At 37.0% G+C, this 26,187-nt stretch overlaps 6 protein-coding genes across 11 annotated transcripts; 4 read left to right on the top strand and 2 right to left on the bottom strand.

Moving 5' to 3' along the window:
* The first annotated feature begins 399 nt into the window (after positions 1-399).
* Positions 400-5,621, top strand: LOC120259272. 5 transcript variants are annotated; one of them, XM_039266852.1, is made up of 12 exons: positions 400-638; positions 2,410-2,535; positions 2,632-2,719; positions 3,427-3,512; positions 3,595-3,681; positions 3,754-3,789; positions 4,000-4,026; positions 4,303-4,499; positions 4,709-4,867; positions 4,948-5,028; positions 5,116-5,170; positions 5,270-5,621. In XM_039266852.1, exons 1-12 carry the CDS (start codon positions 528-530, stop codon positions 5,378-5,380), a joined length of 1,164 nt encoding a protein of 387 aa, XP_039122786.1. In that variant the 5' UTR covers positions 400-527; the 3' UTR covers positions 5,381-5,621. The 5 variants fall into 5 exon arrangements, with proteins under 5 accessions (XP_039122786.1, XP_039122784.1, XP_039122783.1 ...); XM_039266850.1 differs by having other exon boundaries at positions 3,595-3,789; positions 5,288-5,621; XM_039266849.1 differs by having other exon boundaries at positions 3,595-3,789.
* Positions 5,622-9,578: 3,957 nt separating this feature from the next.
* On the top strand, positions 9,579-10,514 carry LOC120259587 (zinc finger Ran-binding domain-containing protein 2-like). Its single transcript, XM_039267224.1, has 3 exons — positions 9,579-9,841; positions 9,987-10,061; positions 10,376-10,514. The coding sequence occupies exons 1-2, from the start codon at positions 9,624-9,626 to the stop codon at positions 10,054-10,056; spliced, it is 288 nt and encodes a 95-aa protein (XP_039123158.1). The 5' UTR covers positions 9,579-9,623; the 3' UTR covers positions 10,057-10,061; positions 10,376-10,514.
* Positions 10,515-11,161: 647 nt separating this feature from the next.
* Positions 11,162-14,234, bottom strand: LOC120259586. Its single transcript, XM_039267223.1, has 3 exons — positions 14,062-14,234; positions 11,764-11,995; positions 11,162-11,679 (listed from the first exon to the last, which is right to left on the bottom strand). The coding sequence occupies exons 1-3, from the start codon at positions 14,154-14,156 to the stop codon at positions 11,383-11,385; spliced, it is 624 nt and encodes a 207-aa protein (XP_039123157.1). The 5' UTR covers positions 14,157-14,234; the 3' UTR covers positions 11,162-11,382.
* A 4,220-nt stretch (positions 14,235-18,454) lies between these two features.
* Positions 18,455-19,534, top strand: LOC120258590 (F-box only protein 6-like). Its single transcript, XM_039266049.1, has one exon. It carries the CDS (start codon positions 18,455-18,457, stop codon positions 19,532-19,534), a length of 1,080 nt encoding a protein of 359 aa, XP_039121983.1.
* A 2,870-nt stretch (positions 19,535-22,404) lies between these two features.
* On the top strand, positions 22,405-23,335 carry LOC120258214 (uncharacterized protein At1g15400). Its single transcript, XM_039265573.1, has one exon. The coding sequence runs from the start codon at positions 22,618-22,620 to the stop codon at positions 22,960-22,962; it is 345 nt and encodes a 114-aa protein (XP_039121507.1). The 5' UTR covers positions 22,405-22,617; the 3' UTR covers positions 22,963-23,335.
* Positions 23,336-24,269: 934 nt separating this feature from the next.
* Positions 24,270-25,442, bottom strand: LOC120259263. 2 transcript variants are annotated; one of them, XM_039266838.1, is made up of 3 exons: positions 24,881-25,442; positions 24,574-24,744; positions 24,270-24,337 (listed from the first exon to the last, which is right to left on the bottom strand). In XM_039266838.1, exons 1-2 carry the CDS (start codon positions 25,238-25,240, stop codon positions 24,586-24,588), a joined length of 519 nt encoding a protein of 172 aa, XP_039122772.1. In that variant the 5' UTR covers positions 25,241-25,442; the 3' UTR covers positions 24,270-24,337; positions 24,574-24,585. The 2 variants fall into 2 exon arrangements, with proteins under 2 accessions (XP_039122772.1, XP_039122770.1); XM_039266836.1 differs by having other exon boundaries at positions 24,270-24,744; positions 24,881-25,441.
* Positions 25,443-26,187: the final 745 nt, after the last annotated feature.

Raw genomic sequence — 26,187 nt, 5'->3', positions numbered from 1 at the left:
TAACAAATTAGATTTGATGTTTGTAAAAAATAAAATAAGTAGTAATTTTTAAATAAAAATATTTAATTAACAAAAATAATATTGTATGTATAAAATTAGCATAAAATACAATTTATAGTTTCATGGGTATTTTAATAATTTTCATATAAAACCTTACATTCTATTACCCTCAATCCAAACACTACAAGATTTGATAACCTTCATTTATCTCATTTATAATCCAAACAAGATATAACTTAAAATTACATTTTACATTATTTTACTTTGATTTACCTACTTTACTTTACTTTACAAAACCTTTCGTTTTTAATCTTCGTTTGTTAAAAAAAAGAAAAAGAAAAAATAATAATTTAAATTGGGTTGAGTCACGAGGGAGACTCACGTGACCAAGTTGGGGGACGCTCTCGCCAGGGAACAAATCCAGCGAAGAAGCCAAACCTCCAAACCCTCAAACCCTGAACTCTCTCTCTTTCTCTCTCTCTCCCTTCGTCCTCCCTCGCTCCGCCTGTTCGAGAGGGAAGGGAGCCATGTCGTTGACGGGCGTGAAGATGTCGGAGGAGGTCTGGCTCACTTGCCTCACCCACGCATTGAGCACCGAGACCGAGGAGATCATGGGACTTCTCCTCGGGGACATTAAAGTACGACCACTTCCTGTTTTTCCCCCTTTCTCTTATCTAACCTTGGTTTTTCCTCAATTGGAAAATCATAGGGAATTTAGATAGATTTCATTTGTTTCTTGGTTGGTATTGCCAGAAATGGAGTGGGAATCGGGTGAAAGTTTGGATTTTGGTTCGGTTTCTTGTTCTCGGAGTTGGCTTTGTTGTGGTTTGCGATCTTGTAGCATGGTTTCTTCCTTCTCTGTAACTAAGATTGAGGTTTTTGGAGTTTGGGATTGTTGAATTTGGGTTTCTGATTTGCTGAATAGTTACTAATTCGTGTTGGATCATCAGATCACCTTCCTGATATATGAATTCTTGTGAATTGATGATTTATTGCGGTCTGAGATACAGCGGAAATGCATTCTAAGATAGAGTCTTTTTTCATAGTAATGTTTGTATATTCTATGTGAATTGCTTCTGAGGCGCAAAATTCGTTATTCCTTGGCCTTCTGATTGTAATCCTTGAATTTTTCATGGAATTCATTAGATTATTTACATTCATTTGAATGATCTCCTGCACAATTCATTTTAAGAGGTTAAAGCCTATGTTTTATTTGATTGTCTAGAATCATATTGCAATTCTCAGTTTTCTTTATCCTTCTTCTCAGTGCATTCCTTCTTTGCTTCATGGCCTTTCCTTTATTATTGACTACATCTGTGCAAAGTTTCTTTCTTCTTAATGATGTTTGCAATCTTGAGTTCCGGCAAGAGCTCAATTACATGTGCCCTCTAATTTTGGAATGAATTTACAGAAAACAAAATGAAATTTAGTTTGTTCGGGTATTTTATGGTGCATTCATAACTGCATAGTTAGATGAACCGACAAATTTTCCTGAGTCCCGAAAAAGTTTACTAATAACAAGCTTTAGATAGAGTTTGTTCTGTGTTCACTTCCTATTCATACAACTTCCATGAACCCAGAACCAGATAACTTCATGTTACGTTACATGGCTTCTCGTGTGTTTGCAACCTGGCATTCTTAATCATGATGATCACATTTTGCAAGAGATTGGAAGAGGTATTTACTAAATCCAATGTGTGAATCACCCAATGTTTTTGTTCTTTTCAAGATGATGTATTTGTCGTATTATGAAGCATTATACTTACCTTTGTCAAGAGTTTAGTACTGCAAACTTGCAAGCAAAGCGTGAGTTATGTGAATGGCAGTTCTGAACAAAAAGTCATTAGTTCACTCTTGCGAACTTTTACCAAAAAAAAGTGCCTTGTTGGCCATGCCGACAACTTCATAACTTTTCCATACGAACCTCACATGGTTAAGAGAAAACCCAAGGATAATACTTCAAGTGTAGGATCTGGAGAGGGTTCAGTGCATGTAGTTTTTACTTTTTGCTACTATAAGTGAAGAGCCCACGCCCTCTCAGATGCATATAATTGTCAAGTTGATAAAATCTTGATTTTGATCTATGATTTTGCCAAAAGAGGCTGTTTCATTATTCCTTTTCAATCATGATAGTTCTTTCCATTATCTTTAGAAGTTACAGATTTTGTAATATGACTTAAATGTATATATTCATTTCATGGATAGATTCATTTGTTCATCTATGTTGTTTCTTGCCTTGACTAAACTGGGAGTTTTAAATTTGAATAGTGCCATGCACTTCTATTTTATTTTTCCAAAAGCTCTTTTTTATTTGTATCAATGTAGTTAGCATACTATAAAAATTGAAAGGTTTTTGCGCCGCCCTTCTGATCATGTTTGTTAATGCCATTTACTTTTAAACTTTTTCAGTACTCAAATGGTGGTAATGCAACTGCTTTAATCTGGGGTGCCTCCCCACAGATGCGGTCTGATCGTCGCAAAGACCGAGTGGAGACTAATCCTGAATTGCTGGCTGCAGCATCTGCACAAGCTGAGATATCCATGATTTTCGCTTCCTGTTGTCTATATTTGAACTACATTTTGTTGTATGTTGATTTGATCTTATAAGTTTTCAACTTGACTATTTAGCACAAGATGACACTGACAACAGGAAGAACAACACGAGTGATTGGATGGTACCACTCTCATCCTCATATCACTGTACTTCCATCTCATGTAGGTAAGTAGATGATGATGAAAACATAATGTGCTTTTGCGGAGATTTCCCCTTGTCTCTGGATAACACACCACTTTTTTTTATTTACTATCCCCCTATTTACTGTAAGTATCTTTTTAGATACCTAACCAATGAAATATACAAGCCTTGAGGTTAATAGGAAATTGACATTCAAAAGTTTAATGCATTTCTCCTGGTTTTATACGTTAGAACTTTGTTCAATGCATGCCGGTTTCGTGTCACTGCATCTATTAGATGGTCTATACCCTATCCGAGGGAAAAAGTGGTTGCATTGCAATTGAGGTCCAACTATCAATAACAGCTTTGATAATTTATCAATATGGCTGCTTGTGTCTTTGTTTGCTAGTTTTAATCGCTTCTGTTTCTACGAAATTGTGGCTTAAATTGTAGCTTTGATGACTTATTTATATGGCTGCTTATGGAATTTTTATTTGTTTATGATTATTTGACCGGGATATGGGATTTAGTTGCAGTCATGTAAAAATTGATTCTTTTGTATATTTTATTATGTCTATTATTTTTCTTATTGGCTATATTCTCAGAGGCACATTTTGAATGGATGGCATATAACCCCTGGTTTTATACTCCTTACGTTTTATATATAGTCTGTATTTTTGAATTAGAAATTTCTAATCAAGTTCTCCATATGAGATTAGGCTCAAAACTTACATTTCTAATGGATTGTACAGATGTTCGTACACAAGCAATGTATCAACTGCTGGAAGCTGGTTTCATTGGGCTAATATTTTCTTGCTTTAGTGAGGATGCTCAGAAAGTTCGTCTTAGTCAATTATACTTGTTTGCAACTTAGAACAGTATTGCCGCCATTCTAAGTGTGGGAATAATGTATTTTTCAGGTTGGGAGGATTCAGGTCATTGCATTTCAATCCCTGAACGGAAAAGAGATGCATGTTACACCTTTTAGCACCAGTTCAATCATAGAGGTAGATTCATCTCGGAGTTCCACTGTGAATACGCCCAGGTCGGGTTCCTCATTCATTCAATTCTTTGAACAGGACACTGCAGATTCAAGAGAGACCAAAGCTATAAAGGTGTGTTATTGTTATAAATTGTTGAGTGATTTTGGTTTGTATGTGAGAAGATTGAACAAACTTTTGAAATAGTAAACGCTTGCAACTCTAGTCTGATCTTTTATTTTCTGCTTCTACTTTCCTTGTTCCATTCTGATGCACAAGACAAATTCAGGCTTAGATTCTAATTGTTGAAGGTTGATGCTAATAGACAATTCAAGGTTTGTGCAGGAGGATGCTAGTTGGTCTCTGCTTCTGGTAATTAAACATTGTGCGTTTATATTATGAGTCTTGATATTGGCTGCACAGTGTGTGAATGATGTTGATTTGATGGTGTCTCCAAAAAGTTTAGAACTGTACAACTTTGGATAATTTGTGCATGTTAATATGATTCAGTGGCTTTTTTTTTTAAATAATGTTTAGATTTTGATTGCCTTAGTTGTATCTTGATTCTGGGGAATTTTGTGTGTGCATATTCCATTAAAACAAAGGTTTACCTGCTGCGGTATGACCAGAGATGCATTTGTTGTTTAGGTTGGGGGAGGATCTTCAGCATTGGAGGATTCTTATTCTCATTCCGACGTCAATTATTCAGGGAAGCAGAGAGATAGAGGAAATTCTCTTGTAGCATATGGTGGTGATAGCACATTCGACACATTAGCGGATACAGATTCTATGGACATGACACCAAGCATGCAGGAAGCTTTGCACCGATCAAATCTGGAAGTGAGGTATGTATGTCTGATGGTTTGCACTAGTTTCTTGTGAAACAAAGCTATGTTCAAGAAGTGATTTGTTTGTTGGTGTTAAATCCAATGTTAAAGAATTCGAGAAAGTTCATTTTAAAAACTATTATAATTGTTCAAGATCATATTCTAGACATAAATTCAATTGTTAGAGTTTTTAATGTATCTGTCACTTAACATACTTTGGTTGGCAGTGGTGCAGAGTATGTTAGGAAGGAAGTACCACTCAAAGTTGTGCCAGCTACTTCACTGCTAAAGCTTGAACATCCTTTAAACTCATTCACAGATTTGCAAGAAGTATTGTTCAAAGAGGAACAGGCAGCATATAAAGAAGCTGTTTCACATAATATACAGTAACTTGCAGCTCCTTATGCTTTCAATTTTGGCTTATTACTACCATTCCATTTTCGTTCATTCTTGCTCTTGTGATCAGAGACGGGAAAATACACCCTCTTACTTTCATTCATCACAATTCGACCTACCAGGCCACACTGTGCAAGTTGATGGAATATTGGTGAGAAATTAATGTGCTTGTATTTTTTTTTTCCAACAAAACCTCACTTGTGGAAAAACTGACACCATGTAATTCAACCTCTTGCAGTTTAAGCCCGGCGATAAGTGCACTACAAGACACTTTGAAGGAAAACGAAATTCGGGTATTTTAGTTGTGTACAACCTTTTCCTGATTTTCTCAGTATATCCATTAAGAGTCTTAATCTGATAAAGAAGTGTTATCTTTTTCTGAATCAAACCAGTTATCTATATTGATGAAGGAGGCCAAGTCATTGGAAACTGAAGGCCACGGCCGGGAGAACGAGTCAAGCTTCGGATCTCCACGGCGTGCCAGCCGGAGGAGGGCGTTTTGATTTGTCTACAGAGGCCCATAAGATGTGTCTCTCCTGTATAATCTGATCTGACCTTCCGGCCGGTTCAACATTACCTCCCCTCTGTTACCAGTTCATAAGGCTCTCTGTGTTGTGGATGATTTCATTTTAACCCTTGAATGGGTATGCGTTTTCCTTTTTGGAATTATGAAAAAAAAAGAAAAAGAAATGTCAGATCTTAAACATATAAAAAGAAATGCCAATTATATGATCGTTTTAAGCCTTTCAATAATTTGTAAAATTAAACTATGAACAAATAAATAGGTGTATGATCTAAATATAATATTTAAATTTATATTTTTTCTATTGAACTTTTCACTATAATTTTTATAGGAGATTGATTGAGAGGTTTTTGTCTTATTTTATTTTGGTGTTATATGTGAATGGTGGGATTGATTGAGAACTTGAGATGATTTATTTATTTGTTTTTATTTTAGATTTACACGTGGATGATAAAGAATGATTAAATATTCGTACGGTTTTAATCGTTTATAAAGTTTCGTGGTGAATTAGTTATTTAATTCATGTTTCTTCTTTAACCTACATATAAAATAAATCAAAGGTTTTGATGTTTGAATCATTACCTATCTCAATGCTTCACATTTTTCTTTAATTATTTTTGGAGTGGCGCTCAAAAGGTTACACTGATGTTTACATCTTAAATTGGAGTCATTGTATATCTTCTGTATAAAAATATTGAAATGATTTTTAATTAAAATAAAAGAAGTAAAAATTATATTACTTCCTTAGTTATAGCAAGGAGAACAATCCATTTCAATTATTTCTTTCTACTTACAGTCAAATAAACATGCTTTAAATAGCCAATAATTTACCGAATACAATAGTGGCGAGAGATCTTGAGTGATAGATGTGGATTCACAATTCGAATACAACAGTGGTGAGAGATCTCTAGTAATAGATGTGAATTCACAACTCAAATTTCGTGCTTACACGGCAGAAAGTTCAATTCTCGACTATATCTTAAATTAGTTTTTAAAAAAATAATTTAAATTTAGATGAATATAATTATTTAAATAAAATAAAATTCAGTACTACCCCAATCAATAAATAAGCCAAGGAAGATGAATCTAATATGTCTAATTATCAACAGTGGAGAGTTATGCATATATGTGTTGTAATTTCTTTTGAGCAAATTGATGTCAGATGAATCAACGAAAGAGACAAGGGCCAAAAAAAAATTTAATTAGCTGCATAAAACCAAAGTCTAGAAAGTAACATTTTTGAGTTTAGAGTCATTTATGTTTAGTTAATTACCTTTAATTAATGAAGCAAGGAAGGACTGGGCAAGGCAGGCTTTTTTTAATAATCAGGTTGTGGAATATTCATTTGGTCTGGTAGAGAATGAGTGTCTCTGGTCGGCTGCTTTTGGTATTGAGCTTTGAGCCCTTGGTTCCTTCTTATCTGATCGTTATCTCAAGAAAAAACATTGAAAGGTAGCACTTGAGGTCATGTCTCCTCCCATCTCATCTCAGTGTCATTCACAATGAAGTTGGAACAGTTGAAATCTTAGTTGTTATTTCTTTTTGGGCATCTAAATTATGACCACTAATTCTCTTTGGCATCTCTGCTCTCAACCATCAGCACTTGTCTGCCTAGGGAGGCTGCATCAACCTCCACTGATTTCTCAATTAATTGTTACTTTCTCATCAGATCTAATAGTGATTATATATATATATATATATATATATATATAGAAAAGTATAGATTTTTATGAAACATTAAAGATGATAATAAGGCTAACCGTCTTTGGTCTATTGACATCAGATTCTTTATATAATGTGTTTTTATCCTACTAAAAAAATAAGTTTGAATCTCAATTCACTCAAAATAGGAGCATATGTGCATTAAAATAGTAACTCTATATTTGTACACGGCACTGTTTTTAACACGTGGTTTGTCCACATTTTGTTATGGGATCGAGTATATGTGTATTAAAATAGTAACTCTATATTTGTGCATAGTACTGTTTTTAACACGTGGTTTGTCCACATCTTGTTAGGAGGAAGAAAAGATGAAGAATAAAGTTTTCATGAAATATTTAATTAAAGACAAATTTTAAGCACTGAGATAATGTGAGATAATTGAGAATATAAAACTTTCATATATGATAATAGAATCTTCAAAAAGACAAACCATCTTTTAAGATTTATACTTTATAAATGAAATCCAAACATCAAATAAAATAATAATAGCATCTAAATAAGTGAAACAATTCAAATAGCTGGGACTCTTACCTGTGTTTTTTTTAGCAAGACTCTTACCTGATTTCATGAAGTTGTTATTTGTTATTTGTTTTTTATTTTCTTTTTATCTCAACTGTTTTTGACCAATCCCTGGTAATGAATTGAAATTTTTGCTATTTTAAAAACCACTTTTTTCCGGTTATAATTACTAAGTTAATTTAAATAATTTCTATCTTATTCTTTTGTGATATCAAAGAAAAAAACAGATAAATCATTTAAATTAAAATAAAAGAGTTACAAGTTACACGTAGCAAATATTACAGAGAAAAAATACAGAATTGAAAATAATAAATAATATATAACTAAAATATAGTATAAACCTTCGAGGAGAAAGAGAACATAAATTTACGCAAGAACTTCTCGTTCTGGCCTTTAGAATTATATGGCGGGGGTTTATCTCTAAAAGATCAGTCAAATTACAGTACCTGGTGCATCACTGAGTGAGCCTAATCAAACACTGCAAAAAAAATTTGATGTGTCTTAAGGAAGGTGATTGCTTTGTTGGGTCCTTATCTCTCCAGTTTAAGCTCCCAAAAACTCCAAGCTTCTTATGATAGTGCAAAACAAGCCTCCAATTAATTTGACAAATGCTTGTAGAATTTTATTATTTTTTTATTTTATAAAATTAGATAAACTACATAGATAAATTATTAATTAAAAGTGAAAAAAGAATAAATAAATAAAACAACAAACGAGAAAATAGAAACCAACAAAATGTAAACTAAATGACCAACAAAATTACGCCAATCACAACAAAACTATTTAATTAGAATCTCAAGCTTAAAATTTTTATTTTTTTATTTGTTTAGCATAAAAGCTAGATATTTTTATTTATTTATTTTTATCAAAATGAGCGATCTAAATGTGCATACTTTTCGGGAAGAGCAAGTAGAGGCAAAGGTCTTGTACATGTGAGCTCAAAACCACCCCTATACAAGCACCGGTAACACTCCAGAAAATATGTTCTTATTGACAAATCAAACTTTTACCATTTGTAAAATTTTTTTAAATAATTCAATACCAATTGACCACTCGGTCGTTCGCTTTTTAATCAGTTACATTTGCGTTTGATAAAGATCAAAGTAACAAAGTTTGAGTTGAAACAGGCCAACTGGGCCTTAAAATCTCATTATTCACCGGCAGAAGCAGATCATGCCTCTCGATCTCAATGGAAGTTAGGCTCCGCTTCATAGCGAATCTGATTGCGCAACCATCCTACGCTTGGATAACTAAGTTGTATTAAACATGAAATAAGAACAAAGAAAATTAACATCATATTACTAAACCTTCAATTAATTTTTTATTTAAATTAAAATTGTGAACTCAATATATATATATATATATATATATATATATATATATATAAGCATGTGTACGTACATATGGGTTTTTTTTATTATTATAAATATGTATAAGCGAAAAAATTGTGAACTCAATGTATGTGTGTGTATATATAAGCATGTCTACACTGTATTTTATTTTTTTTTTGTAAAAAAAAATATGGATACTCATTTACACACAAGCTCACATTACGACTATATTATATATTAAAACGAAGTCTAATTTTTGATCTCCCGTATAGATGATCTCTTGTATAGAAGTCAAGTGTCTAACGTGTCGATCACTTATCATGCACCTATTTTGTGACGGTGAGCATGTGTACATGTGAGCTTGTTGGAGTGTGCGTGCATGAGAATTTGCATATGTTTCTTTTTTCCCACAGACTTGATTTATTCCTTAATAAGTCGAATTTGATTCGAAAACAGTACTGAGAAAATTAATTACGATAGTGAGACAACATCCGAGCCTGGGCCGCCACCAGTTAAAACCAACAACATTGCTATATTCTCAATTATTGAGAAACTTTCCAGCAACAATAAAAGCCACCCATATCCATCCTTCACAACTGTAAATTTAACAACAACAACAACAACAACACCTACAACAACATCAACAAGAAAATGAGCGGTAAAAATAGCAGAGTTGAGAGAAATACCAGCACAACAAAAGGATCCATGGAGAGAGTTGGAGACTGGTACTGCATATCATGTGGCAGTAGAGTTCACAACTTTGCCTGGCGCTCAGCCTGCATCAACTGTGGCTCTCTCCGTGACAGCTCCCTCATGTTAGACGCTCCCATGCGCCCTGCCTGGAGATCTGGTGACTGGATTTGCAACAAGTACGTACGTACTCTTAATTGAATGCATGTTTTAATATTAATCTCATATATATATATATATATATATATCACTTTTAAGTACTGATCATAACTACATCTATATCTATATTTAAATCTTTATGTAAATATCTATATATGTTAACAGGCCTGGTTGCAATGAGCACAACTATGCTCGCAGGACAGAGTGCATTAGATGCAATACTCCCCGGGAGTAAATAATGTAGGCACTCAATTAACAAGTGTTGGAGAAAAAAATAATTAACAGTTTTCAATCTCAAAGCTGGGATTTATATATTCATTCTTTGTTTGTATTTGAGGAAATGAATTCAGCCGTTTAATCATTATTAATTATAATAATATGTGTTGATATTTTTGTTTGTTTGTGTTTGAGGTAATGAATCTTGAGATGGAGTAGATGCATGTTTGATTGTTTACGTAATTAATGTGGATATTGAATTGACAGTTGACGATACACGTAGACTTTTTAATATTTGTTTGCTTTTAACTGATTCTTTCTTCTTTTGTTTGTTTCAGGTGCTGTACGTGAGTTCTGCTAATTAGTTACTATACTAAGATATATAATATAATGTGAGTTGAGATGGATGAGAAGCTTGTTTTGATATTGAATGTATGATGTTAATGGCCCTTTTTATAATATAAATTTACATATATACTTACAAAATTGTGCTTACCTTTGAATTGTGTTTGAATATTGAAGCATTTTTCATATTTAAAAACTAATGTTAAAATATTTTTAAGACGCAACTGGAAATGCAAGAAATATTAAGTAAAAAGTTTGATTGAAAGTATTATCTTGTGAAAGTGAGGTTGTTGGAACCTTGGAAAGTGGTGATTGCGTTTCCGGTAACAAGCACTGGCTTCAATAAAGCCTAAAAAGGGTAGTGAGTGTAGGAATAAAGATCATATATCCCCAGGATAGATGCCCAAAACTACATTTATATATATACCAATTATTGTTACTTTTAGAGAACCCCGAAATCAATTATATCTAACAAAATGTTAAGCACATTAATATGTGTCTACTTTTGGGGAAAGGGGTAATCTTACTTTGGTTTGTGCGGAAATCATTGACTAAACTTCATTATTAAAGTGAAAAGATGCAATAACAACAGTTAAATCAGAAACTTGAATAATTTCACCTTTTCAAGGGATAAGATGCAGTCCATTAAGAAGAAGAAAAAACCACAAATTGATCAAAATTGAAGTGCAATCCAAATAAGAATGGAATGACTATTTTCTGTTATGCTGTTTATGTGTACACCATGGCAATATAACAAGTTCAGAAGAGATGAATGTTGCATCAAATAACCATCATATATCATGATACCTTTTGTCGAATTAAATATCATCACATTCGATTACAAGCAACCGAACTTTTCGCTCAGTCTAAGTTCACAAAATTTAAATTTAAAAACTAGTACAAGATCAAGACACTTGTTCTCAGTTTTTCCAATTGAGTAAAACCTTTAGGAAAGTTACAAAGGGTAAAAAAAATTACAAAGCCAAAAGTGCCACCATATTTACTTGAGTTTTGACTTTACTGAGCTCTGTAATGGTTTTGCAATAGGCCGGGCCTGGCTTTCCGCCAATGTTTTTTTCTCTTTATACTTTATTGAGACAACAGCGCAAATTACTGCAACCAACATTGTCGGGTATACATAAACCGCTGTATTTGGATCTGTGTTAACCGGCTTTCCAAGAATCCCTTCTTTCACAAGGCCCCATACCACCAACAGAGTTCCGAACATGCTCATCCTCCCTGGATTTATTACACTGACAAGCGCTCCTGCAACTGCGAAATAGCTGCCAGCAAGAACCTGGTGAATGACGAAGAACATTAGCTATACTAAAGCAACATTCAAAACCAAATTGTTCATGCCTAGTATAAAGGTAGAGGAAACCTCAAGCCGTTGGAGATCAACAACTGCTGATGCGTTTTTAGCTTCAGTAAGGTTGTACATGTTGAACAGATTATTCCATCTTGGAATGGTCATGTTAGTGAAAAGTCCATTTGCAATTGCTCCGGGGTAGAGGAGAGCCTTCACGACTGCCGGGGGAAATATTTCATTTGCAACTAATTGTGAAGATGTGACCTGTATTGGTGTTGTGCATATCCCTGACCTGCAAGGAACTCTGAAATGGAAAAGAGAAAGATGAGAAAGCACAGTTAGTCATTGTCCAAAGCATGTTGCAAAGACCTAGCTCAAGGGGTAGATGTAATTTTACTTTTTTGCCAGTCATGCAATTACTCATACACTCACTAACTTTGAAGCTTTCCAAAAGGCTGAATATGACAGTTTATTTGATTTTATTTGCTTCTTAATGACAAAGGTGATTAAAATAGACAGTAGATTAAATAGAGCCAAAAAGCATAATAGACGGAAGATAAATAAAGAAGATATGCCAAGTTCCAAAACAAGGCATTTGGTTTGGATCTATTGAAATGAATTATACCATATAGATGGAAAGTAACAGACAACCAAAACTACCAGTCAGGAACTTCAAATTGAGGAATTACTGAAATAGATGGTGTAAGATTTATAGAAAGAGCACTTAGATGGTAATAATGGCCAGCATTCTTTGGGATCACATGCATGTCAATGTCTACTTCTGTTCATATAATGTGCAAGTTGTTGCAATTAGGATAAACACAACATTTGCTTTATGCATGCTATTAAGCTTCATGCCTGAATTTTCTAGGCATGAGAATGGGAATTTAGTTGGACAAGAGCAAATTCTTATTAACTAAATGAAAGAAAAACAAGAAAACATAGAAAGACAAGCATGGAAACGACAAATTTTGGTCAAAATATTATGCACATAAGATCACATCATCTATTCAACATAAGTTGGGCCATGACGCCTTATACCTTGTTTGTCAAAGACTACAGGATAGGGTCCCCAATGGCTCAGCATTTCAACCTACAAAATGTTCTAGTAATCTTAACCAGTTATACAGGAGTAGCACAATGCAAAGACATAATAGAAGATATGCTCTGAAACATGGATTACAGTGCCCGACCACAGAGTGTCCAAGGTCCATGTGTCAATTCCCAAGACATTCAATGATCAAGGGCCAGAGGAGCAGTCCCTTGGTCCAGGATTCACCATGGAAATGGGTTACTTTTTAGGATAAACGTAAGGAGAGTTTGATATTAGTTAGTAGACATAGTTGATAACCTCAAAACTTACGTGGATAACAACAATTTCAAGGTTTGTTACTTAAGACCATAATACAACCATCATGATCATGTGAAGGGGAAAGGTGAAGTTTTGATTTTCAGTAACCTAATCAATTCCCTTATGCATACTACCAGAGGAAGATGAACAAGAATTACAGCATGTGGTTCTCTATACATGAGCTAAACTCTATAGATGGGAAGTAACAAACAAAATATAAAAAAAACTGCCAGTTAGGAACTTCACATTTAAGGAGATACTGGATATGATGTTCATAACATATCTGCGTTCTTGAACTAGTGTGCACACAACAACTGATTTATGCATGCCGTTCAGCTTGATGCCCCTCTTTTCGAGTAATGAGAATGAGAAATTGGCAGGAGAAAGAGGAATATATAATTAACTTAATTAAAAAAATCATAGAAAATATACTTGGAAGTAACAATTTTTTCTCAAAATATTATGCACTCTAAACTACATCACGTATATCAACATAAATTAGCCATGATGCCTCACATTCTATCAGTTGAAAACTAAATGGTATAGTCCTGGTGGCTCAACATGTCAACCAACCAAATTTTCTAGAGACCACTGTGGTGTACTCAAGATCTGTGTTTTGGCTCCAAAGACACAAGCATGATCAAGGGGCAGAGAAGCAGTCCCCTGGTCAACCATGCAAATTGGCTCCTCGTTGGAAAACATGGTTGAACAGTTGAAGATTAATTAGGAAACAAAATTTGACGCCTTTAGAACATATTTGAAGAGTAAAAATTTCAAGAATGATTTGCTGAACCACAACAAAGGATAGTGATCATGATCATGTGGTCGGAAAGGTGAAGTTTTGAGCTTGAATAACCTAACCAACTCCATTGCCCATATTTATGAGGAATATGAACACGAACCACAGCATGATATGCTACCTACCTACTCACACCGTTGCTTAATTCAATTGCAAGGAAAAAAATTCAATATATAGATCAGAAACCGCGAAAAAGAGATCTAAACATAATGAATGATACCTGAAAAGAGGGATTTGGAGGATGATGAGGAGGAAATAGATGCGAGCGGCGATGGATTTCCAGTTCTTGGAGGAAGAGGATGGAGGAGGAGCCATCGGAGAGGGAGGCCTCTTGTCTGTTCGCGTTCGCTCTCCTTTCTAAGCTTTCTTTGTTCTCTGGATCCCGTTCTCATCCTCCCCTTGTTCTTTGGTGCTTGATAGAATGACTATAATACCCCTTATTAATTAGTTTATTTATTTACAATTTATTTTAATTTTGGAACTATATATATATATATATATTACGAAGTCAACAAGCGAAAGACAAATGGGTACGGATTTACACCAATTATTGTAACTTGATTGACCTCTTAAAAATAAACCTCCAGTCATGCAATTCTAAACGAAAAAATAATAAGTATTTCTCACACAAAAATTTCACAAAAAATTCAGAATGTGAATTGTAATACAAACCCGGATAGTTATTATTGGGCTAGCCACAGTTCCTAAATTATATATATTTGAGTAAATTTTCTTTAATATAGATATACTCATGAAAATATGAGATGTGTATGTATATATATCCTATTATGTAATAATAGATTTAAAAAAAAAAGTATAAACAATGTCTTTTATAATCATTGTCTATGTAATTCTACACATATATAAGATTTCATATATAAGACTACATAGTTATATATTTTAACTCTTAATTATCCATGAATAAATTTATAATTTTCAGTTATTTAAAACAGAAAATTTTGTTAAAATTAATATATTAGCGAAAAATAAAACCTGTATTTTCTTTAAAAATGAAAAGTCAAGGATTGAATTTTTTTTATATAGAATGTTATGGTTTGTCGACATTTATTAATAAATACATATATTAGTGATGAGCATAAAGATATTTGAATATACTGTTTAAGATATATAGTGAAACAACTTATGAACAATCATGGGCGAGGTGTGTGGGTAAATAAACCCATTCATCCACTTGTGCTCATCCTCACATGGAGCATGCAATTAAATGACTATTATATCCAATTATCCATTAAAAAAATTCTCCATTATACACGATCCATTGAGTAATCAAACATGTTACAAATGAACTGTTTTTTAATAATCAAACATATAACTTTAGGTTACATATTAAAATATCAAACATATTTTAATAACCCACTCCATCAATATCCCACCTTTGATTTTGAAAAAAAATGGATAAATCACTTCCATTAAAAACTAAAGAAAAAACAAAGGTACAATTAAGCCCCTATCTCATCATAGAGAAAAGAAGAGGGGCGCCACAACGAAGCACAAGCAGTGGAACAGAAACATAAAGGAAATAGAAAAGGAACCCCACAAAACACAAAACGAGGTAAAGAACAACAGCCTCCACCACCCCCCAGACCCCCCCGAAATACAATCAATTAGCCAGTGTGCGTTTCGAGCCCAGCATCCTGAATCGACGCACCACCCTGCTCCTCCCTAGTGAATGTAAGGAACTCCAGACTACGCCTGATGGTAGAAGAATGTTCCAACATCTTGGCTCTCGATCTCTCAGGAACTTTCACCTCTTCCGTCACAGTTCCTTTCTTCTTGGTCGATTTGGGTGGTTCAGTCAAGTACTCGGCATCTTCAGTGAAACGGGAAGAAGGTTTTTTAGGCCTTTCGCTTTTCCTGAGGCCCGTAGCTTGTCTTTGCCCATTAGCATCTGAACCACCCTGAAACCCAGGTAACAACTCTCTAAGGTTCCTTTCGAACTCAGAAGCCGAGCCATCCGACTAAACTTCGACTTCCATAGTCACATAACCAGTAGAACGAACATTAGAACCCTCATCCCCTTCTGACATCATATCATTGCCACTGCGACCCCCAGTGTCCTCCTGAACTAGAACCGGAACAAGTGCCAATACCCCCGCAATAAATTGCCAAATAAAATCATCAGGGAGATCAACCGTAGGTACCGCAGACTTGTCTTTAAAATAAACTTTCGACAGCTCCACTGGCGCCAAGGACCCTTCCCCTATCAGCTTGCCCCCTGAATCCTTAGAAACTCTGTCCCCAGTAGCCAAATCCTTCCCTGAAATGGACTCAGGCTTGGACACAAAAGGCCGGCCCACCTGCAGGCCCACATCACATATAAGGAGAGGATCCCCTACATCCAAATCAATCTCAGGCTGTGCTCTATGGGTCGGGTTCACAAGCGGCCCAATCATGAAAGCAATGGAATCATCAAAACAATTCTTCTCCAAACCCACTTCATGGGCCTTCAGACTCTTCTGACCCTGCTTCTCAATCAACCCCAACGAGGTCGGCCCATTAACATTGTTAACGTGGTCCAGCGGAACACCATCAACATCAACCCCGCAACCCCACAAGGAAGAATCCTCAAATTGCTCCGCCCCCTTCCTTAACGTGTTCCATCCTAACCTTAACAAGTGCCGCCCCATCCTCGGACGCCACGAGAAGGCCACGTGTCTCCTTAACCTGATCCAGCGGACCCTTAACGTGGTCCATCAACTTCGACTGACGAGAGCCCCCATGTTCGACACGTAACTCTCCCGTACACTGCGTCCTCACCCATTTCTCCCGCAACACCTGCCTCCGCTCGGGAGACCGAGCCCGTTGAAGACCATCAGTCCGTCCCAGCTCAACCGGAAGACCACCGGTCCGACGCCCAACCTCCCGATTCCGAGGGACGTTCGCATCAGCACCACCGTGGGAGCAGAGCTCGACCACATCCGGTGAAATCAAGACTCCCGGCATCTTCTCTGAACCAACATTCACAGCTGGCCTAGCCAGAGCATCGCCATCGATCCGTAGTCCGGCGTGGGAGCTCAGCTCAACCATCGCCTTCCCTTTCCCTTTATCAGTCACCTTCCGAGCCTCCTTCTCAAGCTGAACCTGCGTCCCCGACTTCACAGCAGCTCCATCCTCCTTAAAATCAAGCATGTATCTTCCCAGATCCCGCCGGAACACCGGGAGCGCTCCCCGATCACCTGTGAACAAAACCTGGTATTTCCTCATCCCCATGCTGAAGTCCAGCTCCAAAGGAAGCGAGACCCCTGCCCGACGCCTCACTAGCGCAGAGATGAAATATTTATGTGTAACCTCCGCTTGCGAGAGAGCGACTAACAACCCCACCGGCCTGAGGACCTCCGTGATAATGGGCTAGCACCAAGCATGAAGGGGTAAGTTCCAAATGTGAATCCATTGCTCCTCTCCCGACGCCCTCCCCACCGCTCCCAACTCAGCCGACCACGGTGAAATATGAAGCATACACGGTCCGTCTTTAGTCGCCGCGGAGAAAGATCCAAGCTTGCACAACTCCTTGACCTCCACTCTACTCTCCATCGGGCAATAAGAATGTGCAGTCATTCAAAGGAGTAACAGGGCCTGCAAGCTCCTTGTTCATGATGGACGGAATAACGTCAAGCAAGTTAACTTCGTTGACGAAGCCCTTAGTCAAAGTGAGCACAGCTACTCTCGCAAGCTCCTCTCTCAGTTTCTCAGATTCCGGAGACAAGGCAATCGAGAGAGATGGCCAACTTAGTTTCCGAAAACAGTTCTCAGGTCGCTCTCAACCGGCTGCGCAGTCGAGTCCGCAAGCTTGTCCATTCGCTTTGAACGAACATGGAGTTTCCTTCGATGTGGACTTCTTCTTGGTTCAACGGTGCATCTCGCCTCCATGTGACCTACGCATGAGCACCTCAAGCACATGACCTGGTGCCTACAGTCTGCCGTTTTGTGCGTAGTCCGGAAGCAGTGACCACATGTACTATCCCGCGGCGATCTAGGTCGCTTAGATGCTGACATCTTACCCTGGCCCACAGAGCTACCACTGTTGGTCATACTGGCTCCCTTCTTCACTGTTAAGCTTCTTCCGACGACGAAGAGCTGGCAGCTTGCGCGTAGGTTAGGTTCTTCTTAAGCTGTGCCTTATCTCCCTCATTAATATCCTCAGCATGCTTCTTGGAAGTCGCCTGAATCCTCCTGTCACCATCGCCACCACCATCACCGCCTCCGCCGGGAGCGACCCGGAGGAGGCTCCGCATGAGACTCATCCAAAAACTTTATAATTTTTTTTTCTAGTCCTTCTCCAATAATATTATATTATATATGATTTCTTTTTCAATCGAAAAAAATCATACAAATTATCTAGTGTCATAAAATTTACACATAAAATAGGCTGCCCTTTGAGTTTGTGAAGCATCATTGATAGTGTGACAGTGGTACAATGCTAACAAATACAATCCCATTTCGTCATCATTATGATGTGGACCACATACATAAAGTAAGTCACCAGACCAATCATTCACTGCACTCCCGCATCAAGACGCAACACCCTGCCAACCTCTAATCTAATCTAATCTATCTCCAAGAACAAGAACTTGAACTTGAAGCTCAGCATCGCGATGTGGAACGAGTTCCCTCTAGACCTCCTCGCCCATGTCTTCTCCTACCTGCCGCCCACGTCCCTGGCTCGCGCCATGTCCACCTGCACGCACTGGCAAGCTTGCGCCCGCTCCTCGTCTACCCCATCCCACTCCCATCCACCTTGGCTCCTCGCCATGCCTGCTCGCGGCTCCATTCAGTGTTGTTATGCTCTTGACCCGTCCTTCCAACGCTGGCACTGCCTTCCTCTCCGCTTCATCCCCCACTCCATCCGCCCACTCGGCGCTGTCGGTCTCGGTCTCATCATCTGCAAGCTCGTCTCCTCCGTCTCCTCCCTCCGCATCGCTCTCTGCAACCCTTTCTCCAAACAATTCCACCTCCTTCCTTGTCTTTCTAAGCCCCGGTCCAACCCCGCTGTTGGGTTCATTACATCAGGAAACTCCTCCAGCTTCCGAGTCTTCGTTGCTGGTGGCACCTCCGGTGCCTGCTGCTACGAGTCAACACTAGAGGTTTATGACTCGAGGGACGGTGACTGGCGACACGCGGGCACAATGCCGGTGGAGTTCGCGGTGCGGTTGACTGTTTGGACACCGAACGAGAGTGTGCATGCGGGCGGGACTATTTACTGGATGACGTCCGCGAGGGCGTACAGCGTCGTGGGGTTCGATGTGGGAAGTGGGTCGTGGAGGGAGGTGCGGGCGCCGATGGCGGATAGGCTCGAGTGGGCGGTGCTTGTGCAGACGAGGGATGTAGAGAGAATCGGACTGGTCGGGGGAGTGTGCGAGGGGGAGGCGTGCGTTTGGGAGTTGGTGGACGGGGATGAGTGGGAATTGGTCGGAGAGGTGCCGGTGGAGCTGGGCCGGAGGTTTTGGAGTAGAAAGGGGAGTTGGGGAGCCACTCGGTGCGTGGGGAGTGATAAAGCTCTCTACTTGTTTAGTGATCTTGGGTCTGAGATGCTGGTTTGGAGATCGGAAGGGAAGGGTAGTGATCAATGGGAGTGGGTTTTGGTTCAAGGTTTCTCTGGAAATGGTGAAGCTTTGATCCCAAAGTGTAACATTCCCATTAGAGCAGTGTTACTGCGCCCTGTCCTGTCTTCTTGATCTCATTTTGTTCTCTCATATGCTCTGGTAGTTTCAGTTGAAATATATATTACTTGCAGAGCAAAAACAAATGATCTGGCTCTTGTGAGTCAGTGAATTGCATCTGCATGTGAATGTGGAACTGGTGTTAGTTAATTCATTATATCTGTGGAGGCACTAGTGCTCATGTTAGATTAGATTCTTTTGTTGTTGTGCTATGCTTAATACTTTAATATTTGCTTATGAATTGACAAATCTCCAGTGTGGTTTATTTTTTTTAATGGAGAAAATGAGAATATTTAAATCAAACAAATGATTATGTTGAGAATTAACAAAGGATGAATTTCAGTGAACTGTTAGTTTGAAAGGCCAATTAGTAGCTAGGTGTCTGGTATTAATATATTGATGTGCACATTGGAAGGGCAGCATGGGTGAGGAATCTCTCTTACAAAGAGCCAACATTAGCAAATCAATTCTCCAGTACATGAAGCAAAAGTGTTTGATCACCTGCTTTTGATATAATATGGAGAAGCACTTAATTGCATTCCCAGGCATCTGTGTTCAGTTTGATGTATTTATCACTAGACTATGTGTGCCACTTGAGATGGATTATGAGGTGAATAAAGATCAAGAACAATGTAGATATAACCGAGGACACAAATGAAGAAGAAGGTTCCTATATATGAAACAATCTCTTGCAGGGATCATCTTCTGAATCCATGGTAGCAATGGATGCATTTTTTCAGTCAAAATTAATTTTCTCCCAACTCTACCATCGGTCAGATTGACCAATTTTTTTTAAATCTGGATATGAAAAAACTCAAACCAAAAAACTCTGCTTCCATTCTGATTAATCTTTATCAGGAGTTCTGCCTCTTTAGGCCATCAATCTATGATGGCTCAAGAAAGTGGGCCTGAAGTTTGGCATGTTTGTGTTGTCATAAATGAATGATCAAACATGGCGATTATTTCATAAAGGCCGTTTTACTATATTACATTGTTTTATTTTTATTGTTTTCTTTTTCCTTAACCCATTATTATCCATGGTGGCCAGAACTGACCCATGTTGTACCTCTGCTATGTTCTTTGTTTTCGCACTTGTATTTTCCCCTGGCTTTTGTTTTGTTACATTAATGTTCATCCACTTCATTAAAAAAAAAATTTTAAAAAAAAACATCATATACGGTGAGAAAACGTTATATTGCTCATCAATAGTTATAATTTACTTGATCTTTCAAAATTAGAATATATTGTATCTCAGCTAACTATGTCAGCAGTCATATCCACCGCTTGATATTTAGAGACTCTGATGATTATCTGACCATGATTTCCTCAGAGACTTTCTATTGAACATTTGTTGTTCAAATTTCTTCTTCTCAAATTATTTGCTTACGGCCAATTAATCAAAGATGTTTTCCTTGAATTCTTTCTTCTCTTAATGCATGTGCTTTTGTTATTGTTGGGTGATATACTTTCTATATATTATCTCTAATCAGGCCTACAATTTTCTTTGTTTTATTTTTAAAAGTAAAGAACTTATTTAATAAAAAAAAAAAAAGTAAAGAACTTATGCAGAGCACACTTGGAAAATTCTTTAACATGTTGGTACATTGTCAAATATAAATTATGGAGGTTTGAAATTCTTAAATAGTACTGCAGAAACTTTGTCAAAGTCTGAAATTCCAGTCAAAAATTTGCGGCGTTATAAATTTATGTTAAGTAATCCAATCCCAGGGTGCCATTTGAGAACAGGAAACTGTTCAATTCCTTGACCAATAATAAATAACAACCAGTAATAAATCATCCTCAAGGCATGACTCATTGCTTGTTCATCAATATTATTATAATCTTATGGAGGATGGAGACAATGAAAGGGTCCAACAAATTCAATGACGAGAGGACTTTCCAATTCTAAGGCAGACAGACACCAAGAAGCTTGCTGGAAGTTAATACACACTTAAATGCTTCAAACCAAAAGCATTTTTGGTTTGCCACTCTTCTCTGTAGTAATTAAAGCCAAATGGTTGTTGGAATATAATAAGCAAAATGTTTATTTTGTTCATCCAAACTAGCCAATTTATTCTATTTAGGACACATGAATTACACGGTTTAATTGTAAGCCTCGGATCTGGTGCTTCTGCTGATCCACATAGAAAAACAATGAAATGAAAGAGAAATCCAAAAGAACACATGATCAATCCGAATCTCTCTTCACTATCAAACTACTTATATCTTCAATTACCAGTCTCATAAAACAGTCCTATGTGAAACCCAATTTAAAGTATAACTCATTAAATTTGAGTTAGAATATAGGTCAGGGATCTCTATAAAACTACCAAATTTATTTTTGCAAATCAGATTTATGCAAAATTACTATTGTGGCATTTGTTTTATTACCATGATGCTAAACACAGACTAGGATTCTTTAAGTAGCATATAGTATCAGCCGAGAAGTAATCAGAGGAGGTTAAAGGCGGTCAGAACGAGCTTTGTAGTTGCTTACATTTCCATGCTTATGTTCGCTAGGGTTTGAGTGCCCTAGTCTATCTTATTTTGTTTTTTTCAATTATTTTGTAATTATTTATCAATAGTGAATTTTTTTATTTTTTATTTTTATCAAAAAAAAAAAAACTGTTTTTATTATATTTTTTATGCTTTTATTAATGAATATGATTTATCTATATAAAAAAGGAAAAAACTTTACAAATGTCCATGTTCTTTAATTAGTTTTGCTCTTTCATTGAAACTGCAAACCGGTAACCTCTACACTGCCAATGGATTAAAACAAACAAAAGTCACTGTTTGTGGGTCAAAAGTCAGAACAAATATTTTTATATTTTATTTGTCAAAAAGCAAACCATCAATGACTTTATGATATATACACATAAATATACACAATAGGCACCACCACCTGCAAACGGGTACCTAACTCTTCCTTCTCTAGTTCTTACCACGAGTCATAATCAAGTGACCATCCTCTCCATGTTCCTACTTTGTCACTTCTCTCATCTCCTAAGTCCTACCTTGATATAATCAAGTAACAACTATTCTTTTGTTCTTCAATACCTTATTTGGAGAAAGAGCTAAAACAAGAAGCAAAAGACATGGCTGGTCTGCAGAGATCTGTGGAGACGTTCAGGAGGTCAGGATCATCAGGGTTGGTATGGGAGGATAGGTTCTCAGGAGAGCCAAATAAGAATCAAGAAAAACAACATCAGTTTAAGAAGGAGGGAGAAGAAGGCCAGGAGTTGAGACGCTCTCGGAGCGTGGGATCTTCTGGCGCAGTGATGGAACGGAGCCAGTCCAACGGTGGCCGTGGTTACCGCACCGGCCGAGTCTCACCGGCTCTGGATCCTCCTTCTCCTAAAGTCTCTGGCTGTGGCTTTTGTGGAGTTTTTGGCAAGCCTGGTCATTCTAAGAAACCAAAGACTAGTAAGCGCAACAAGTGAATATTCTTTCTTTCTTTCCTTCTTTGCTTCTTTCTTTATGTTCCAATGTTCCAAAACTCTAAAATTCCTTGTTACTTTGTTCACTGCTTTGGTTCATCATCAAACATTCAGTTAAAGAGAGAAAGATCTACATCCATATTCCATACATTAGTTAGTCAGTTTTGCATCCAAAGACATGGTAATTCACTACACACCATTCATTTTCTTTGCTCTTTCCTTTTATTTTATTTTATTTTATTTTCATTTTGTTTTAATGTGTGTCTGTAGCTATATATGTAAATGAATGATGTGTCAAGTGTGTGTTGTAATCTACTTTTTGGTGGTATTGTGGAGTGGTGATTGAGTGCTAATGAATTGCTTTTGTTTCTTTTGATATGAATGATGTTGCTTAAATGGTTGATTATTGTGATGGATGAGTTTCAATATTGTGTTTTGTGCTCTTTGTTCTTGTTGTTGACAACTAGCACCTCTGGATTGTTCTTCAACCAACCTTGGTCCATGATGGCATTATGGGAGGTGAAGACATTGCTCTATTAAAGTATTAATCAATGTTTCTTATCCACAAATTCTTGTCATGGCGGTGCTTTGCATGATATGATTAAACTAGCTGCCACAATACTCTTACCCATCCTAAGTTTTTATATATATATAATTTACTTTGTTTATAAATTAAAAGTTACGCCTTTCATTAATTGTTGACAAAATTAATTAAAACAGTTGCTTGTTAATTTTCATTGCTGAATAAAGTAATGTTATTCTGTTATTATTTTGCATGATTTTAAATTATGTTAATAGTTGTGTTGTACTTGTGTTGTGTGATTGCTTTTCATGGTCACGCCCATCTTTTTTGACTGTTAAACGAGGAGTAAACGTTTGACACTTGGTGGGGCCCGGAGCTTATTGATTTTTTGAAATGTTCCTTTCAAATTAAATGAATAAGAATGTAAGATGATAAATCAACTTTGTTTCATCAATAAATAAATAACTTTGTTGCGGAGGAGATATGTTTGAACTTTGTATTGGCTCATGAGGTGTCTGAAAGCACAAAACTTTGTGGGTTCTCATCATGGTCAGCTATTCCTTTCTTACCTTAAGTATTTATATGCTATATATTGATATGGCTAAGTATCTAGTACATTTACATATGTCCATCTTTTTAAAAGGGGCAAAAAAAAAACAAGAATAAATAAAGCTCAATATATATATATGTTTACTTTAACAGTGGAAATACAGAATGAGCCAAATTATGGCTGCTGGGGATATATTGTATATATATAATATGATCAATGATATAATGTAAATTTGAGTGAGAAGAGAACAAGATTCTCATTCAATCACATTGTCTCGGGACAAAGAGAGCCAGAAACTTGCAGATCTGCAGAGAAAGAAGAACATACAATGAATGCAAATAATACAAGATGACATGCTCATCTGTCATGTTGTAGACATATATATGTGCCACAAAGTTAAGTTTGTCTCCTGAACTGACAAGACATGAAAAGTGGGAAAAGAGTCCTCTGTTTTAGATGTTCAACATGTATCATCCGCCAGAAAACTCTGTAAAACATCCAACACATATATATATATATAGAGAGAGAGAGAGAGATATACACTGTTACTAATCTAAGATGATGCCATTGCTGGAGTTTTAGTCCTGAACAACATTACAAGCATCTTCTCCACTGAGAAGTAGAGAAAACAGCCTGTGGAATGCGTCACAAATGACCCGTAGCTCGTCCCAACCACACAATGCCATGTCACCCCGTACACCTTGTCAAATTCCTGTCATTAATCCTCAAATCTTAACCTTTTGATTTGCGGATAATATACATACATACATACATACAAACATACCTACACACACACACACACACACATATATATATAAGGTCAAGTTGTGATTAAATGAATGCTTTACCTTCTTAATGTCATGAGCCATCTTCTTGGAGCTGAACTTGTTGTCAATGTGCACATCATCATAAGCTCTTCTTGCGCATCTGAATGCATGCACTTGCATGAAGTCAGGCATGTCAGCGGCCATCACCTTCACACCAAGGAATGCAGCCACACTCGCCGCATTGAATTCCAATTGAGACAATGACTTCCTCCCCTGTGTCACACTCATGCGCACACCGGCGCCGGCATTGGCATCCCTCTCTTCTTGACGACCAGCTTTACGTGCTGCATGATTCCTTCTCGTCATCAGCATCACCATCACTCTCTGACCAGCACTAGTTCCTTCCTTGCTGTTTGGCTTTTGCTTCTCTTGTTTCTCCATGGTTTAATTTCTATGGCATTGCAAGCATTCTTGTTGTTGTTGTTGTTTATATTGGAGGAGTTATGGCTCACCCACACTGAATCAAGACAGGGTATTAATTAAGATGGAATACATGAATAACTTAACCTGCCGACCATGTGTGATTGCCTGTCGCTTATAAATAAAAATTGAGTCAGTGGGCTGGTGGGTAGGGATCTGATTCATTTCTGTTAACTTATCAATTCATTTCCTAGTGGCTAGCATTTAGAAATAGAACAATAGGTGCTGCTATTCATGGGTATCCAAATAACTTGTTTATCTATCTACTATTCTGGTCTTTGTGGACCCAATGAATGCCAGCACTTTTGGAGCCCACCAGTGTAACAATCAGAGAGGAACAGTACTGTGTTGTCAGTTCAATAATTTGGAACAGAAGACTTGAAAGAAAGAAACAAGAAAAGGAAGGAAGACTGCTCAATGTGCTCCAGAGGATGTTCAGCTTGTGTTCATCGATACTGCCTGAAGCCTGTGGGACATGATGGTGCTTTATTGTGAACGTGGAGTCAGACTTAAAATATGACTTAATAATCATGAAGTTTATATTCTTAATTCTTATATATATATTTATAATTATTAACAATTGTCATTTTCTCTGATTTTCACTTTGAAAAGTGTAGATCATTAAGTTCTCTGAATGTGTGGATTATACTGCAACACTGTCTTGATGAATTTTTCATCGTTGAGATTGCTGGCACATGGTTTTTCGATACCAATTAACATAAGAATGTGTTTCTTACGTCTCTGAACCAACAGATGTGAGTGTACTTTTTTAATCCCAATAAAAAAAAAATAAAGAAAATCAACTGTTAGGAGTTAGTACTACTTTTTTTGTCATTATTTTTATTAATAGCATGTGATACCAAACTGTGTTTTGGATTATGTGAATTGAAAAGAAACCTCAAGATGAC

Source organism: Dioscorea cayenensis, chromosome 4 (assembly GCF_009730915.1).
Source record: "Dioscorea cayenensis subsp. rotundata cultivar TDr96_F1 chromosome 4, TDr96_F1_v2_PseudoChromosome.rev07_lg8_w22 25.fasta, whole genome shotgun sequence".
Taxonomy (NCBI): domain Eukaryota; kingdom Viridiplantae; phylum Streptophyta; class Magnoliopsida; order Dioscoreales; family Dioscoreaceae; genus Dioscorea; species Dioscorea cayenensis.
The sequence above is the reverse complement of the archived record's forward strand: the minus strand, read 5'-3'. Positions and strand labels throughout refer to the sequence as shown.